Consider the following 13877-nt stretch of genomic DNA (forward strand, 5'->3'; position numbering starts at 1 on the left):
GTGATTGCGCCAGTAATTGATTTATTTGTGTCCATAAGTGTCAGGGAACGTGACGCTGTCGTTACTTTCATAACCACCTTTGACTCTGGTGAATTTATATATATTTTTCTCGAAATGTTTCATGTCTTCACGCATATTTTTGTAAGTGTAATAATTGTAATAAAACGGTTACATTTTTAAAAATGTAAACCTATATTCGATGAATTACAAAATCTAGAAACGTTTTTAAATACCATTTGTGTAGTATTACCATTGTGCATACTGACATTGTTTTGGAGTCACGTTGTAGGCTTTTTAACTCATTTTCATGTAGCCTACATGCTTTAAATAAGGAATCGTTACATTATTAGTAGTTTAATTATGAGAGTAACATTTGATCCAAAGGTTTTAAAATGGGTTCCAATTTTATGAGGATACCTCTTATAATACCACCCAGGATAGGCTACTTCACGCCTGTGACCGACCCGACAATTACTCATTTAGTATTTTGTTCACTGTTTCAACAGAGAAAGACTCGAAGGGCCAGAGCAAAACTGACGACTCTTCAGATGATCCTTCTAAAAAGAAGCGACAGCGGCGACAGAGGACTCACTTCACAAGCCAGCAGCTACAGGAACTGGAGGCCACGTTCCAGAGGAATCGCTATCCGGACATGTCTACAAGAGAGGAGATAGCCGTGTGGACCAACCTCACAGAGGCCCGCGTCAGGGTAAGGCCCTTGAGAACGAACACCATTCATGTGTATAATTTCAGGTTATTTGTGCCACTCATATATGGAGTCGAGGCAAGGATGTCAATTATTACGCAGGGAATTTGGGCACGCATAATTACTCACCTCCAGAACATGTTGTCTTAGGGAAATAAAATAGCATGACTGGTTATTCTTTGCAATGATATGAGTCAGTTATAATGTCACAACATAGTAAAATACCATACATTAGATGGCTACGCCTATAATGCATTGTTATTTAGAAAATGTCTAATGATAGGCCGTCTACCTACTTTACTGGTATATTTTTCCCTGTACAACAGTACGATTTTACTGTCAATATCTCTGCAGTGGATAAAATGGAAATGTATTAAATATAGCAATTTCACACATTTACTATATTTAGGCTATAATATCACAGTTTTGTTAGATATCTGACATTGCTGATAACTAGATAATTAGGCTGTTATTAGTTGTTTTAGAAAAACAAAGCATCATTACAGGCTAATTAACTTGTTAGTTGTTAGAACTATTGACATTAATGGCTGACAGATACCAATCTTGTTACTATGTTCGTTTGAATGAGGTGCAAAGCTTGTATTTTGCGTTTGTCATTCTCGTGTTGTATAACTAAAGCTACTAACGTGTTTGTCTCCGCCTATGGAGGAATACACATCTTCAGACACCACATTAAGATGGTCCAACGACAGTTAGGAACGATGGATGTGTATTGGGATTCTATTGGAATCAACCCAGATTGCTCTGCACGAGAGAAAGTGGCTCAATTGGGCCTGGTAGAGTTGCAATCCAACATACTATTGTTATCACAAATAGCGTTGCGCTTTTACAATCGTTTTTTGGGGGGATTATGTAAATTATTTAAACGTTTGAGAATAACTATATTTTTGGCATAGCCTGTGTTAACAATACTAATAATTTTGTTGTATATTTATATTATTTTGCAAAGCCTGTGTTAACAACAATAACAATTGAGTTGTATATTTATATTATTTTGCAAATTGGTAAGGTCGACATTTGTCATTTGTGAGAAATTAATTTAATTGATTTACAGTTGTATGTCTGATTTTGACTTAAGACACACCAGAAGGCCACACATGAATACCACATCTGGTTCCTTGCAGACCAATTAGGATACCCATCAATTACATTTTTGTGAATTGCACAGGATAGCCAACAAGTCCTAATATTCTTATGTTGGCCTGTTGGCTATAAAATAAAGCACATGGGGCCGCCTTCATATTGCATTAATAGCCTATTATTAAATTCTGAACTCATATTTGTCTTTGTCATAGGTGTGGTTCAAGAACCGGCGAGCAAAATGGAGGAAAAGGGAAAGAAACCAGCAAGCCGAGCTATGCAAGAACGGCTTCGGTCCTCAGTTCAATGGACTTATGCAGCCCTATGAAGACATGTACCCCAGCTACACATACAACAACTGGGCCGCCAAAGGGCTAACTTCGGCCTCCTTGTCCACCAAAAGCTTCCCTTTTTTCAATTCCATGAACGTCAATCCTTTGTCATCGCAGACGATGTTCTCCCCGCCCAACTCCATCTCTTCAATGAGCATGACTTCCAGTATGGTGCCGTCCTCGGTTACTGGCGTGCCCGGTTCGAGCCTCAACAGCCTCAATAATTTAAACAACCTTAGCAACCCCTCTCTGAATTCGGGAGTTCCCACGCCAACCTGCCCGTACGCCCCGCCGACCCCTCCTTATGTGTACAGGGACACTTGTAACTCCAGTCTGGCAAGCCTGAGACTGAAAGCCAAGCAGCACTCGAGTTTTGGATACACCAGTGTTCAGAATCCAGGCTCAAATCTGAGCGCGTGCCAGTACGCCGTGGATAGACCAGTGTAATACCTGAGAATTTCACGAGCCCCAGTCAGAGGAACGAGAGACTACTTCTTTTTTGTTTTCAGAAGGGCACTAGAATACTAAACCACCGAAACCCGCGATGGAGTTTCAAACTTAAACGGAAGTAATTAGGCTTTTTTTAAATTTTATCCTAATTAGTATTTTGTTCTACACCGGCGAGTGGAGAATGTATGATACTTTACTTTCCACGCTTGTTTATTTTGAGGTTTCTAATTTTGGACGTTAATTGACTGAAAGGTTGTATATATATCGAAATATCATCTCCAGTTTATTGAGGCGAATGCTGTTGCTCTCCAGTTTTCTCAAGGTTAAATTTAACAAAGCATGTGAAAACCCTAAAGGAATAATGTTTTGCTTGCAAACAAGGGAATGTACATACTAAACGCACCAGTTGTGTGTTTCTAACATATTATAAATTTATTATTAAATGTCTGTGTGAATATCGATTTAGAGTAGCAATCGTGCGTATAAAAAGACGCATCAAATGTTCCTGCGAAATTAAATTGGTTTTGCTCTGTGTATACTATTTAGTACGGAATTTTGTTTCGTTTTTTTTCAACAAAAAAATAAATAAACTATTGTGTTTTATTTAATGGAAGTAAATATATTGTTCAAAACGTTTTGTTGAGGATTTTTGTGCTGATCAAAGTGTTAGTGTGAGTTTTGTCGAGTCTATAGTGCAGGGAATGACAGTGTGTCTATCGGGGTTCGATTATGCGAGCTACCAGGCCTACTAATCTAAAGCGAAAACAATGGCCCTCTCCAATACACATATGAATCGAGACGCAGGGAGATGCACGGGTGGAGAGGGCGAGATGCCCCGCCAGATTAACTGCTGAATACATGTCTGCTTTTTAGCCAAGGGCCCGGAGTGATCACTGGTGCTTGAAATAACACTGGAATCAACAAACTGGAATTGGACCACACAACAAAGGCCCGAGCTCATTACCTTCTGACATAATAATCACGAGTGCTATATATATATAGCCAAACAATGAGCAGCACTGGAAGTTTAAGATGCGCCTCTTGATGCAGTGGAAAGTGATTATAGACTTACATAACATTCTATATCACAAAATAATCAATAATACCAATACAATGTTAGCATCTTGTTTTTATTTTGATTTGTGCAATGTTCTACAAATCTCTCATAAACACAACGATTAACTATTGCAAAACTATTCTCTAGCCTATTGAGATATAGGCTATATGACAGGCCTATGGCGTCGTGTTCTGGGCGTAGATGTTCATATTGTAAATATTTTCACTTTTGCTATATTTGTTGTGCAGATCTACAACAATCTGTCTTTTCAATAAGATAACAACACCAATCATAATATCAATAACAATTGGCTAACTATGACTCCGATAATAACAATGTTATACTTGGCTGAATAGTACATTAAACATTTTTAAATGTGGCCTACTATTTTTTCCAGAGAGCCCATGCACCTTCTTTTACGCATTGTGTTGACATGTTCGTTCCGGCATTGTAGTTTTGTCTATACAGTCCTGTTTACAATATGCTGTGGTCCGTTATCAAATGCACCAGTGCGTTTATAGAAAATCAAAACAACTACAAGGCACCGAGAAAATATAATTCACAAGTTTGAACAAACAAAGAAAGGTATGTAGCTCGGGGACGGGGGAGGCTGAGACTTGTGGTCTAATGTCAGCGCAGAGCTTGAGATCATTGTAGAGCGCTGATGAAAAATGGAAGAGTTACCACTGTTGGCCACACAGAATTATTTCATATTTGCAGGTGACCCCTTGTTCATTTGATAATGTGTTATTCATTATGCCCATACAATGTTTGAAACAATAATTGACCTAATTTAGTTGTGCTGTAGCGAAAGTCAATCACTATTTTATTAGCACATATTAATGCGCGTTGAGGCTCATCAAATATAACATAACATGAAAGAAATACTGGTCTGATTTTTTTTCTTCCCTTATAGCAGCATCCACCAGCTGGAGCACCTAGGCTACACCAAACAAACCTTTTCCATAAAAAGAGCCCCCCTAAAAATGTTTCTTAAAGACCTGGAGGCAGTACATTTTGAATTTCAGATCCGCTCGAGTTTGATGGAGTCGGTAACATGGAGCAATATTAGGCTGACAAGGATAAGTCTTGCAGCCTGGCGAATATGCAGTCTGCGTCTCAATACACATCCCAATCAACATTTGGGCACAGAGGGCCCGAAGAGACAATTCTTCAGGGAGACATCTCACTCGCCCAGAAACCGCCCAAGACTCCAGACCTCTCCTTCTGTTAAGCATGGACTACCCGGTAAGAAATATATTTCAATGTTTTCAATAAATTACAAAAATATAACAGGGTTGACAGGCTTATTTTTTGGTAACCATTCAAAAGTAAACTCAACTCCTTGTTTCATGAAGTCAATGTTATTTCAAGAGCTTATCCTCCACTAAGCTGGGCCTTCTTCGCTAATAGCATAATCATTTTTTATTAATTTAACCTTTATTTAACCAGGTATGCTAGCTCATTTACAAATACGACCTGGCCAAGATAAAGCAAGAACAACAACACAGAGTTACACATGGAATAAACAAGCGTACAGTCATACCTCAGTGTATTAGGCTACCACAAACAACACCAATAAGACTAATAACTACTTCGACTTTAGAGAATAAGCAACGCTTTGTTACCTTTTTGAAGATGTTACCCTTTTGCAGTTTTTTTCTCTCGCTTGGTTGTTTTATTTCGACTGTGATTGTAGCTTACTCTTCACAGAAATAGAAATATCCCGAAACATAATGTGAATGCTGATTCAATTCGTTGTCTAATTTTGTCACCTCATGTTGGGGTTCTTATGATAAGGAAAAGTTACAGAAAATGCAGAGACCCTATCACCTCTATCCCACCCCGGGAATTCAAATTAAGCAAGTGAGAGCACACATCCGTGCCTGACTCGTTACTTCTAATCTAAATAATTAACAAGCTCTCAATATTCATGTCATGGTGTGCCAAACATGTGAGACATTTTGCCAATATGGTGTCTTTTTGTTGTCCAATTACACACACCAATTACATGCAACTCCGATCTTCTGAAAGCTATTTTCCAACGACTTTGTTATGCACGTCAACTTGTTTAGGTCTTTCTGTTCTGTGCAAAATGTGCTCGACATGCCCTTGCAATTTTTCATTTCAGATACACACGGGTGCACAAGTTGATAAAAATGCATGAGCAATTTCCTATTCAAATCATTTTGTAGTCAAATATCAACCAAATCAGGCATAGGTTTGGTCATCTTAGTGGGTTATTATACATAATACATTAACAATCTTAAGCAAATGGAAAATTAATGTTTTCAAAATAGAAATGCATTTTTTCATGTGGGCGCCAAGCGGTTATGGCGGGCGATTATTCAATAGAATCATGGAGTTTCTTCTCGTTTGAACTGGGAACGGGGTGAATTAGGTCTTTTAAACTATCGAAACAACTATTTATATTTTCATCCTTTGTTTTACCAATGTGTCAAGTTGAATTATGGTATTTCAAAAGCTACCAATTTATTAACACTTTCAACACTGTTGCATTGTAGGCTGGCTTGTCAATGGCGGAATTGACGACATTATTTGAGAAGAATATGCCTACTTTTTTGTCAGATTCAACATTCTCATGCGTTAAATTGGCTAGCCATAAACAAATAACTATTGAGCAGGCCTACATTAGAGGCGTTGCCTAAACGCAAATCCCATTCAGCCTGGGAAATGTACACCTCTTCCTTTTGATGATTTGATTGCATTATGCTGTACAAGGCAAATTGGTATTGTCATAATCAGTGAAATATCAAAGAGAATGGCAAGCCCTCTTGCATTGGCTGGATAGTAGGAATACACATTGAATAATCTCAGACAAACTCGTTCATGCTTATCAATTCCAATTATTCGCCTCACACACACAAGCACAATAATCCACACACATACACATTGGCCATACCACTCTGGGTCAGTGGGGGGCTTCTGACCAATCATAGCATAGGGGTCGCTGCTAGAGGTCAGATGAGCTGACCTCACACATTCTCCCCCCCACACACGGAGGCCCTCCATAACAAGATGAAATACAATTATTCCCTCTCAGACAAAGGTGTCTTCCATAGCTAAGTGTACACACCATCTTGTCTTTGTTTGTATGAAGAAAGACATAAAAATCCCTATACATGTTACATGGTAGTTGCATAGACAGTGTAATTACAGTGTGGGAACACATTTTTGCATAAAACATCTGTTAAACCTGTTTGTGGTAAATAATTGTACATTGCATAAGTAAGAACCTTACAATAAAGGGGTTCTAAAGTCACTTGTTGTGTGTGGGTGTGTATATATGTTTGCATGTGTGCACACCTATGTGTGTGTGTGCACCTGTGTATGCCTGTGTGTGTATATGCTTCTGCTTGTGCTGTGAAGCCTGGGAGCATCCAAGTGTGTGTGACTCGGACAGCTCTAGCTCCTCTCGTCCTGTTTCCGTGGGCTGCTAGCTGGCCGGTCGGCTGGAGCGTGTGAAAGCAGATAACCAGGGCAAATTTCATGACTCACACACTTCCTGCTCTGTGAAGTTATATTAAAGGATGCAGAAAAAAACTGATGTTTTGTCTCCAAATCGATTGCTACACATTGAGCATGTTGGCTTCACCCTTGAGTGTGTTCAAAGGATCGGTACCATGGCCCTAATGTGCCTTGAATAGAAAAATAATATGATCCGAGGATGGATTCAGTAGATAAATAAACAGTCTTGTGTTTTCTAACAGTCTTGCCTTCAACCATGTGGTGTTAAATTGACTATTCAGTTTTCTAGTAGTCTTCTAGAAATGTATTGGAATGGGAGGTAATAGCCTATTAGGAATGTGCACTGTCTCGTTTGGGTGACATGGGACCATGTATCAAGCGTCTCAGAGCAGGAGTGCCTTATGACCACAATGAATACAATTACATGGACAGGGGAGAACTGATCCTAGACCAGCCAGGTCACCTGTGATTACAAGTCAGTAATCAATGTCCATCCATGTTTGAGGATGTCGGGAGATGATGTGGAAACAGGCCACTAGGGGTAACAGTGAGCACTCTTACCCTCAAGTAGGTTTCAGTTTTGCGAGTGTGTTGTAGGCGGGAATGGTGGATGGGCAGATGAAGCCTATCCCCTACCTTAACCATTCTAAGTTTTTTTTATTTCACCTTTATTTAACCAGGTAGGCTAGTTGAGAACAAGTTCTCATTTGCAACTGCGACCTGGCCAAGATAAAGCATAGCAGTGTGAACAGACAACACAGAGTTACACATGGAGTAAACAATTAACAAGTCAATAACACAGTAGAAAAAAAATGGGCAGTCTATATACAATGTGTGCAAAAGGCATGAGGAGGTAGGCGAATAATACAATTTTGCAGATTAACACTGGGGTGATAAATGATCAGATGGTCATGTACAGGTAGAGATATTGGTGTGCAAAAGAGCAGAAAAGTAAATAAATAAATAAAATAAAAACAGTATAAAAACAGTATGGGAATGAGGTAGGTGAAAATGGGTGGGCTATTTACCAATAGACTATGTACAGCTGCAGCGATCGGTTAGCTGCTCGGATAGCTGATGTTTGAAGTTGGTGAGGAGATAAAAGTCTCCAACTTCAGCGATTTTTGCAGTTCGTTCCAGTCACAGGCAGCAGAGTACTGGAACGAAAGGCGGCCAAATGAGGTGTTGGCTTTAGGGATGATCAGTGAGATACACCTGCTGGAGCGTGTGCTACGGATGGGTGTTGCCATCGTGACCAGTGAACTGAGATAAGGCGGAGCTTTACCTAGCATGGACTTGTAGATGACCTGGAGCCAGTGGGTCTGGCGACGAATATGTAGCGAGGCCAGCCGACTAGAGCATACAAGTCGCAGTGGTGGGTGGTATAAGGTGCTTTGGTGACAAAACGGATGGCACTATGATAGACTGCATCCAGTTTGCTGAGTAGAGTGTTGGAAGCCATTTTGTAGATGACATCGCCGAAATCGAGGATCGGTAGGATAGTCAGTTTTACTAGGGTAAGCTTGGCGGCGTGAGTGAAGGAGGCTTTGTTGCGGAATAGAAAGCCGACTCTTGATTTGATTTTCGATTGGAGATGTTTGATGTGAGTCTGGAAGGAGAGTTTGCCGTCTAGCCAGACACCTAGGTACTTATAGATGTCCACATATTCAAGGTCGGAACCATCCAGGGTGGTGATGCTAGTCGGGCATGCGGGTGCAGGCAGCGATCGGTTGAAAAGCATGCATTTGGTTTTACTCGCGTTTAAGAGCAGTTGGAGGCCACGGAAGGAGTGCTGTATGGCATTGAAGCTCGTTTGGAGGTTAGATAGCACAGTGTCCAATGACGGGCCGAAAGTATATAGAATGGTGTCGTCTGCGTAGAGGTGGATCAGGGAATCGCCCGCAGCAAGAGCAACATCATTGATATATACAGAGAAAAGAGTCGGCCCGAGAATTGAACCCTGTGGCACCCCCATAGAGACTGCCAGAGGACCGGACAGCATGCCCTCCGATTTGACACACTGAACTCTGTCTGCAAAGTAATTGGTGAACCAGGCAAGGCAGTCATCCGAGAAACCAAAGGCTATTGAGTCTGCCGATAAGAATATGGTGATTGACAGAGTCGAAAGCCTTGGCGAGGTCGATGAAGACGGCTGCACAGTACTGTCTTTTATCGATGGCGGTTATGATATCGTTTAGTACCTTGAGCGTGGCTGAGGTGCACCCGTGACCGGCTCGGAAACCAGATTGCACAGCGGAGAAGGTACGGTGGGATTCGAGATGGTCAGTGACCTGTTTGTTGACTTGGCTTTCGAAGACCTTAGATAGGCAGGGCAGGATGGATATAGGTCTATAGCAGTTTGGGTCCAGGGTGAATGCCTAACCTTATACATTTGGAGTTAACCCCAACCTTGTGTTTTTCTTCTGTCAGTGTGATGTTCTGTAGTTGCTGTATGACCTGTGATCCATTTCACTGGGGGGAAAACAGTGTCAGAAAGCCTTATCTAACATGTCATAGGAATGTTTTAACATGGTAAGACCAAACCAATAGGAATCATACCATATTTAAGCAACTCAGATGAGTAGAAAAGGGATAACATTCGTTTATTGGTGGTGGATGGGACAAGTTATGCCTTTACAGCACAGGAGGTTGGTGGCACCTTAATTGGGGAGAACTGGCTCGTGATAATTAACTGCCATTCCATTTGCTCCGTTCCGGCCATTATTATGAGCCGTCTTTCCCTAAGCAGCCTTCTGTGCTTCACAGCGTGAGGGGTTTTTAAACGCAAAATACACTAATTCATTATCATTCCTGAATATGCCATACGTCTGTTGTGTCTCTGTTGGCCCTATATAGAGACATTATAAGCACATTCATAGTGCCTTTTGAGGTATGCCTAAAAAAAAACGATCTCAAACACAGAGCCATATTATCCACTAATCACCCCACCTACTGCAACTACCAATATCTTCCTCTTCATGTCCCTTCATGTTAACCTGAGTCTCCCCCTCATGTGAGTCATCATGTTCAGACACCTTTAGTTTACACTGTAAGTCTGCCGTCTGGCCAAACGGCGTCAATCGCTTCTCAATGTTTTCCTTTCTGCCGCTCCTCCTATAACATTCTAAATGGCTATTACCTCTACCCCCTACTGTCAGCCACCCAGAGTCTCTGACAACTATTCTGATACAGAACATACTTTCATGCTGGTTAAAGTTTGACCTTATGTAGGAGGATACATTTCCTAAAAGGCAGATTCTTTTGCAAAAAATACATAAAATAAATATATACAATGGCAAGAAAAAGTATGTGAACCCTTTGGAAATACCTGGATTTCTGCATAACATTTGATCTGATATTCTTGGGATGTCTGGTGTGAACTGCCCTCTTGAGGTCATGCCACAGCATCTCATTCGGGTTGAGGTCAGGACTCTTGACTGGGCCACTCCAGAAGGCATATTTTCTTCTGTTGAAGCCATTCTGTTGTTAGTTTACTTCTGTGTTTTGGGTCGTTGTCCTGTTGCATCACCAAACTTCTGATGAGCTTCAATTGGCAGACAAATAGCCTAAAATTCTCCTACAAAATGTAATGATAAACTTGGGAATTCATTTTTCCGTTGATGATAGAAAGCTGTCCAGGCCCTGAAGGAGCAAAGCAGCCCCAAACCATGATGCTCCCTCCACCATACTTTATAGTTGGGATGAGGTTTTGATGTTGGCGTGATGTGCCTTTTTTCTCCACACATAGTGTTGTATGTTCCTTCCAAACAACTCAACTGTAGTTTCATCTGTCCACAGCGCCAGTAGGGACCTGACTCCAATTAGCTTTTGGAGAAGTCTTTAGCCTAGGGGTTTCCAGCCTACACTGGGAATGTTTAAATTATGTATTCAATATAGACAAGAAAATACAATCATTTGTGTGTTATTAGTTTAAGCACACTATTGTTGTGACTTAGATGGAGATCAGATCCAATTCGATGACCAATTTATGCAGAAATCCAGGTAATTCCTGCCGGGCGCAGTGCATGCTAACCGGGTCGCCAGGTGCATGGTGTTTCCTCCGACACATTGGTGCGGCTGGCTTCCGCGTTGGATGCGTGCTATGTTAAGAAGCAGTGCGGCTTGGTTGGGTTGTGTTTCGGAGGACGCATGGCTTACGACCTTAGTCTCTCCCGAGCCTGTACAGGAGTTGTAGCGACGAGACAAGATAGTAACTACTAACAATTGGATACCACTAAATTGGGGCGCAAAGGGGGTAAAAAAAGAAAACCCTTTTGCAATTATGTTAGCAAAGCGGAAAACTGTTGTTCTGATTAAAGCAGCAAGAAAACTGGCCCTCTTTAGACTAGTTGAGTATCTGGAGCATCAGCATTTGTGGGTTTGATTACAGGCTCAAAATGACCAGAAACAAAGAACATTCTTCTGAAACGAGAGGGGTTTACCAAAACAGCTGATATAACCTAGAGGATGTAGGGAGAAGGGGGTGAGGGATGAAGTGAAGGAGAGCGACTGTTATTGTGTGTGTGTACTCACCTGGTGTCCACACTAAGTGGCTCCGGAGTACTTTATGCTGAAAAACAGACACATGAGGACAAACACCTATCGTGGTGTACCTGAAACATTTAAATATAGAGGGCTATGTGTTTCACCACTTGGTTATTGCAAGGCTAACCCCCAGGGAAATCATGACTTGGCAGCAACAGATAAACACAGCCATTTCACTGGACTATGTGGTGTAAATCTGAAAATTAGCAATTGACATCTTAAGGGTTAAAGTGTATATATATATAATATATATAATTACTTGTTTTAAGCAACTTTAAAACAAAAAAAAAATAAGAACATTATATATATATATATATATAATGTTTTTTTTTTTTTTTTTACAGTTGCTTAAAACAAGTAATTATTGGCAATGCTTGAGTTTGCCTAAAATGTTATTCCTGTCAATTAATTGGTGAGAGAAATGACAAGACAACCCAAATACGGCCCTCATTTCAGCTGAGACACTCAGACACAATCACTTCACTGTCTTGAGGCCCCCAGAAGCCAACCTAGGTACTGCTTTAAAAACAAAATGCAATTTTACCTAGATTGATAGTCTAGTATTGAAATAATGGAGGTAAAATTACTTGTTTTGATCTCTCTTACCCATAACATGCATCAATATATTTAGTCTTGTATCAAGCCTTTTATAGGTTAAAATAAGGTAAATTGTCTGCCAGTGCAGTAAGATAATTTATCTGGGTAAGACAGTGCATTCTAGTCAGCGCATTCTAATGGTACGAAATATGACATTTTTTGCAGTCTTGAGGTTAGCAGGTATTGAGTGTCTATATGGCCCAATTCCAAACCAAAAACTTGTTTCCTTGCAGATCTGAAAATAACTAAATCATTTTCATCATCAGAAACTAGACCATGTCAACAAAACTACCTACCCAGATCTTTACGATCAGTAGATCAGGTAATCAACAAGGAGCGAGGGTGGAGACCAATGGATAGCACTGGTACCCAGAAGCGACTTATTGGCTCAAGCTATATGTCACAGATGGTAGAATCTCAGGAAGTTGATCTAGGAAACACACTGAGGAATATTGATCTGTGGTAACATTATCTATGCCTGATCTCCACAGGATGTCCACTTCCACTGGGGGCTGCAGTGAGACAAAGCTACTGGGATCTTCTATAGGACCAACGGTCTTCTGACAGACACCTGCTACAGTACCAGGGAGAACCATGGCACCACGGTCCTCTACCTCTATTCATCTAGATTCTACACTACAGTGTGGTTCATGCTCATACTGCAGTGGAACATGATGCCCAGTAATACTGAATGACTAATCTAATCATATTGAAAATAGTTTGTTTCAGTTCAAGTTTCATTCTACTGTAGCAGTGTTCATTATATGCAGTTGCTCAAATGTATATGGTTTGTCTTGACAAGATGCAAGCATTGATTATTACATTGTTATTCACAAAGATGATTATTGTCTCAATAAATAAAATGTCCATAAAACATGTTGGCATTAAAAAGGTTTAAACAGTTCCTATAAGTGACAGGGTGTTTATATTGCTTTTCACCACTCTGTAATTCAGATAATATCCAACACCACCAAATAACTGTTCAGATGAAGTAAATATTGAAGCGACTTTAAAATACTTTATAAAGTATTTAAGATATGCTTAATTTATTTTGGAGATTGCACTTTTGGGACTATATATTCCATTAGTTCCATTGTAAACATAATCAAGTGCATCTCAAGTATTTGATATATGACTTGACCCAGGTCTGGAGCACTGTCTGTGACAACCAACCCATGTCTCAGTTACCTTACTTTATTACAGAGATTTAACAACAGTAGGAAGACGAGACAAGACATGCCTCATTTGGTGAGTATTAAAAAGAGTTCAACTTCTGACAAACATTAAAGGGATAGTTGATCTTCTCACAAACATTAAAGGCATAGTTAATCTTCTCACAAACAAAACACAGTTCAACCTTCTTCACATTATCACATAGGCCTGGACTACTTTGCAGGTTAGAGCATGTACATTGGCTTGAGGCGGCTGAAAGGTAATTTTTGTGGTGCAACAAGGTATATTGAATTGACACCCTATAGTAATACTGAACAATGAATACCAGTCTCTCCTAAACTGGCCAGTTTGACATGACTCCCTTCAATTGTTTGCTGTGAAATTGCACACCGGTGAAAGGGCCACGCACGGGTATATGTGCCGGGCA

The 13877-nt window shown here is 40.4% G+C and overlaps 1 protein-coding gene across 3 annotated transcripts in view; it reads left to right on the plus strand.

Annotated features, from left to right (window-relative positions):
- The window catches only part of LOC115130802 (pituitary homeobox 2-like), a 58135-nt gene extending 53638 nt beyond the window's left edge, over window positions 1-4497 (plus strand). For 2 of the 3 annotated variants that reach the window (XM_065019759.1, XM_029662255.2), the window contains exons 3-4: window positions 507-709; window positions 2023-4497. In XM_065019759.1, the coding sequence (XP_064875831.1) occupies window positions 507-709; window positions 2023-2586 (767 nt within the window). In that variant the 3' untranslated portion in view covers window positions 2587-4497. The remainder of the gene's footprint in view (window positions 1-506; window positions 710-2022) is intronic. The other variant, XM_029662254.2, reaches the window with a different exon arrangement.
- Window positions 4498-13877: the final 9380 nt, after the last annotated feature.

This window comes from Oncorhynchus nerka, linkage group LG6 (assembly GCF_034236695.1).
Source record: "Oncorhynchus nerka isolate Pitt River linkage group LG6, Oner_Uvic_2.0, whole genome shotgun sequence".
NCBI classification, from domain to species: Eukaryota; Metazoa; Chordata; class Actinopteri; order Salmoniformes; family Salmonidae; genus Oncorhynchus; species Oncorhynchus nerka.